The sequence below is a fragment of the Schistocerca piceifrons genome, chromosome 1 (genome assembly GCF_021461385.2).
Source record: "Schistocerca piceifrons isolate TAMUIC-IGC-003096 chromosome 1, iqSchPice1.1, whole genome shotgun sequence".
NCBI classification, from domain to species: domain Eukaryota; kingdom Metazoa; phylum Arthropoda; class Insecta; order Orthoptera; family Acrididae; genus Schistocerca; species Schistocerca piceifrons.
Genome location: NC_060138.1, coordinates 651,293,788 through 651,298,843, shown reverse-complemented (window position 1 = coordinate 651,298,843; position 5,056 = coordinate 651,293,788). Strand labels below are relative to the sequence as shown.

The window sequence follows — 5,056 nt, the reverse complement described above, 5'->3', positions numbered from 1 at the left end:
AAAGGCGTTTTTCGTTGCGACGGAATCTTCTCACGAAATTACATTCAGAAACTTTCTCCTCCGAATGCGAAAATGTTTTGTTGACACCGACCTACATAGGGAGAAACGATCAAGCGATAAAATAAGGGAAATCAGAGCTCGTACGGAAAGATACTGGTGTTCGCTCTTTCCGCGCGCTGTACGAGATTGGAATAATAGAAAATTGTGAAGGTGGTTCGATGAACCCACTGCCAGGCAGTTAAATGTGATTTGCAGAGTATCCATGTAGATGTAGATGTGGCTTATGAAGAATTCCATGATGTCCTTTTATCCAAGGTAATTGGACGATAATGACCAAGGTCTGGGCGTCTCTTATGACCTCCTAGCCGTCCAGAACATATCTGTTGGTCTGCTTATCAAACGCGTGATGTTGCAATTTCAGCAGCACACTTTCAGAGTCCGTATGCATCAGGACGAACTGGAATGTCCGGGTGCCATAAGGGGTGGCATCCCTGATGGCCCGTAAATCCGTCGTGTAGAGAAGATTCATGTGCAAGTCATACATTTGGTAGGCGCCACTAGAAGGACTAAAGAGGGCGCCTTCTACACTGCCTCAGATTCAGAACCATTCGTATAGATGTGAGCGTATTGCGGTCACTGCATGCCAATAAAATGCTCAAGGTCGTGAGTGATGTTGGTCTCTGTTCGGAAACCGAACGGCAGGTATGAAACTGGGACTGGGATGAAGAACAGACTAAACGCAAACGAAAACAGGGGAATTTAGTGTTCAGTAGAACGAATGGAAAGATATGGCGTCACTTCTCGTAGCTGCGAACTAGTAAACGACTTCCGTTCATTCGTCATCTATGAGATACCTGTGTGAGTCTCCAGAGCTAGACCACCGTTTTCTGAGAGGCACAATCATATATCGCGGATCGACTTGTTATGGACAACGCTATTACGGATGCTTCCACTGGCAGAGCTTTCGTGGGGGTTGATTCCATGGTTCCGAGGACGAGTCACTCTGTATTGGATAACATCGAGGCTGCGCGAAGTTGATTGCGTTGCAGTGCAGTAGACAGTGCAACCATAATCTAAGAGAGAACGGACCGAAACCTTGTACAGAGTCTAGAGCATAATCGGTTCCGCTCCCCACCGTATTCGGGCAAGCTTACATAAGACATTTATTGTGTTATCCACTTACACAAGATATTCACAGTTTTATCCACCTTGTCGATGAGGTACGTAAAATATCGTGTCGACGTCGAGTTTTCTGTCGAAGTAGACACCAAGGAGCTTAGGATGTGACCGAAAAGGAAATGTGTATGGACCAAGCTGAAGCACGGATGAGAAATTACTGTACCGTTTCCTCGTGAATATCACAACAAATTATTTGTCAAGTGACACTGCGAGCCCATTTTTGAACTCCCATGCGCCCATCGTTTCACGTGCATCGGTAAGCCACGGCTCTATCACCCAAATGCGATTCTGAGCGAAGCTTGATGAGACGTTCGGATATCTTACACACGCAGGAGGACAGGGCAATCGTGTGACACGATGTCGCTTGACCAGGATCTTTCCCAGGCCTCAGTGTGAACACCAGTATCTGAGTCTTCCAGTTGTCGGGCAGGTTCTCATCCCTCCAGATGTCGTTAAAGAAGTTCACGAGAATACATTTTGGAGCGTCAAACAAATGTAGAACCTTGCACTAATGAATCTGGTCAAGGCCTGGCTATGTATCTGATAAGGACGTTCAGGGTCCTGTGGAGTTCGTTGAGAGAGAATGACTTTGTTAAATCGTGTCTTAGTTCGGTTGCAGCACCTGTCGCCACGAGATCGATGGGTTCCGGCATGGCAGATAGAGGTTCAACAGAGCTGCAACCGCTTGGAAATTACCAGTTACCATTTGAGCGAGTTCACCATCGACCAAATACGTCCAACAGGAGTGTGCAGAAGTAGCTGTTTGCAGGACTCTTTCCAATGTTCTTTCTTGCGGGCCTTGAGAAAGTGCTAAGTGAAAGCATCTATCTGTTTGTAGGAAACTTAGTTCTCAATCGTGGTATGCCGTTGACGACGACTGAAAGCCAGCCTCCGTTGCACCACCGGTGAGAACATTCTGGGTCCCACCAGGCAACTTGGGTCGACTGGTACCAGTTATTGTCCTCTTCTGTGGAAAGAATGCGATGTCGCTACATTTATATAATTCCTAAACATAATGTATCTTGCTTACGGGGAGGCCACTGTGGGGAATAACGACAGTTGGGCATCCATTAGTGAGCCATACCGAGGCCGATCTGTCTGCATAACGTTCCATTTACGTGATGACCCAAAGGCCGTGATGGGAGTTGCAGTGGAAATCCGTATAAGAAGAGCGTAGTGGTTAGACCCCATATGGTAGGGAAGAGTAGTTCATATGGAAAACGAAGAAAGTGACGCCGAACACAGAATAAAATCGACGGCTGAGGGTCTAAGTCCAGATAATGGAAGTAAGGTAGGGGATCAATTATTGAGGAGGATGGAATGAATTCGAGAATCTCAAGGATCCCGTCAGTCAATCTATCATCATAGGAGCAGCCGCAAAGTCTGTTGCACACGTTAAAATACCCACATAATATGGAGTTGGAGGTTCTAACTGGTGAACTAGTGCATACCAGTTTTCAAGGCCTTGGCCACCTGTAACGAGCCACAATGGTTAGGCGACCAACTGGGGTAGAAAGTCTTGCCACTCTAGCTTGAAAGCTGTTGATAACCGTGATGCAACCCATTATGAAGTTACGGGGCAACACTTCCTCGACTATTAGCTTTGTCTTGGAGATAAACCTGTTGAAACCACGTCTCCGAGATGGCAGCCGCTGCTATATTCTGCGTCCAAAGTTCATGTTGAAGGACTTGTTTATTGGCAAGCGTAGAGCGTGCATTCCTAAGGTCCACCACAGCTGCTAGGTAATTAGAGCCGTTATTAGGTTCGTAGAAGCTGCATCTGTAAAGGACAAGGTGGCTGTGTCTTCGCGTCTTCCAAGAGGTGCATGACAAATGAGATAATGTTTTCAATGATATATTCTTTGTTATTACAGAGTAGCGGCGGTTGTTCGGTCGGTGACTCTACTGAGAAGGATATGGGTTGGGTCGTATCGGGGCTTGAGAATATTCGTGACGAATACGTGAGAACCCCTGTCGCCAGTTCGACAGATCTCTCGTGCCAGAGATGGCACCCGATGTGTCATGTTGACGATGCCGGGCACTCTGAGGGAGAGAGCCTAACTGGGGCGACACTGGCAGTAGCGTTGGTCACTTAGAAGGGTCTTGTAAAGCGATTATTGGTTGCGGTGAACGCCTTGAAGATAGAGGCGAGAACTCAGGGGATTTTGGGGAGTAGGAGGCTGTAGGAGAGGAGCGGAGTATGAGAGCTGCGGGCTACCAACTACCATCCCCAACGGAGGGTAGGCTTTTGAACGCTGGAGCTCTTGATTATGGAGAAAAGCCGCTCATAAACGTTCTGTCACTCTGTGCAGACCAGAACAATTTCACCACGTCGGAAACGGCGCTGTACACGATTCCGCTGGGTGTGGTCCACCACATTTTCTGCAACGAGTATGACTTCTACGTTCTCTGCCAAATTATAAAAAAGCCAGAATTTTCAGTATTGAATGACAGGAGCGACGTACAGTTCCACTGGACTACACGCCCCCGCAGAATAGAAACATGTGAAAGCAGAATTTGAGAGTGAAACACCAACAGACAGAATGAAAGCGGCACCGTTTGTTCAGAATGAGAATGACGTTTCTTAGTTTATTGTTCGATACTTGCTACGGTATATACTCGTGTGCTCTCCACTTTATCAACGATACCATTGTCTGTCAGGCTGATGTCAACACACGAATAATGCACATGGAGTAGGAAGCTGGGAATAAAGAAATTATACTTACCACCTTTGGAAACAGGGACTTCTATCGAAGCGTTTGCAGCAGCAGCAGTTTCCAGTTCTGTATTAACTCTGTTTCTACCTGATGGACTAATGTCAACAATTCGATGCTTGAGATGAGAGTAAGAGGAAAATAATGATTTGTCTACCGTCATGGAGGGGTGGGGGGGGGGGGGGGAAGTTGGCCAATGTTCTTATCTAAGCTCTCTGCAAAGACAATAAACGGACCTGCATTTGATCGACTGTACCGATTACTGACACTTGGTCGTAGGATCGCAACTGTGGAAGTCAACGGTTGACTGTCAGAGTGTTCTAAGATTGTCTGCACCGTACCATAACTAGAAGGGGGATCCGAACCAGGTAACTCACGCTTAGCACAGTCTGGGACAGGAGGTGAGTCAACCTATAGCTGGTTACTAAGGGGACTAATTCCCTGCTGCTGACTTGCGGATGCATTGCCGTTAAGGTCAAAGCTGGAAGGGTCGCTGGGATGGCTAACTTGCTGACAAACCTGATGCAACTGTTGTTGGCTGTGGTGACATTGCTGGTGGTACTGTTGTTGCAGCTGCAATAGTTGAAACTGCTGCATTTGAGCCAGTTGTTGGTGCTGAAACTGCAGTTGTTGACGATGGTGGTGCGTAAGCTGCTGTTCTGGTTGAGGTTGCAGCTCCTGTTGTAGCTGCTTGCTTTGGAGAAGCTGTGTATCCGGGAGTGGTAATGCAGCCTGCTGGATCTTCCCATGGTTGTCGGACATCTGTGGCAACGGAACATCTGTGGAGAGTGTTGATGGCAGATCTCTAGCGCCAACTGTATGATCTGACCAGTATCAGGGCGATAGGCCATTTTAACACTACCGCCACGAACGTATGACGAAGAAAGCACTCACAATCAGGCGTACGCTACATTGCACGTAAACGATTCTCCTCGATAATCACGATATGAGTATGGAAATACTAGTAAGAAAGCCAATAATACGAAGCACCACACTCGTTCCCAAAACGTAAACAAGCCACGGCCACGAGGAGCGCACTGGCGAAAACGTCCGAACACCGCCACAGGCAGAAGTTAACTAACCCTTCCCGTTTCGTCGTCTTATTGTGAAGGAAAGTCGTATGGGTACGCCTGTTTCATGTGTTTGTTCAACTGCTGACTGAG

General features: G+C 47.3%; 1 protein-coding gene across 1 annotated transcript; it reads right to left on the bottom strand.

Annotated features, from left to right (window-relative positions):
* Positions 1–4,304: 4,304 nt before the first annotated feature.
* Positions 4,305–4,655, bottom strand: LOC124761295 (G-box-binding factor-like). Its single transcript, XM_047249113.1, has one exon. The coding sequence runs from the start codon at positions 4,653–4,655 to the stop codon at positions 4,305–4,307; it is 351 nt and encodes a 116-aa protein (XP_047105069.1).
* Positions 4,656–5,056: the final 401 nt, after the last annotated feature.

Excerpts from the sequence above, each read along its gene's own strand:
- LOC124761295 (XM_047249113.1), bottom strand. The coding sequence starts at position 4,655 with ATGTCCGACAACCATGGGAAGATCCAGCAGGCTGCATTACCACTCCCG.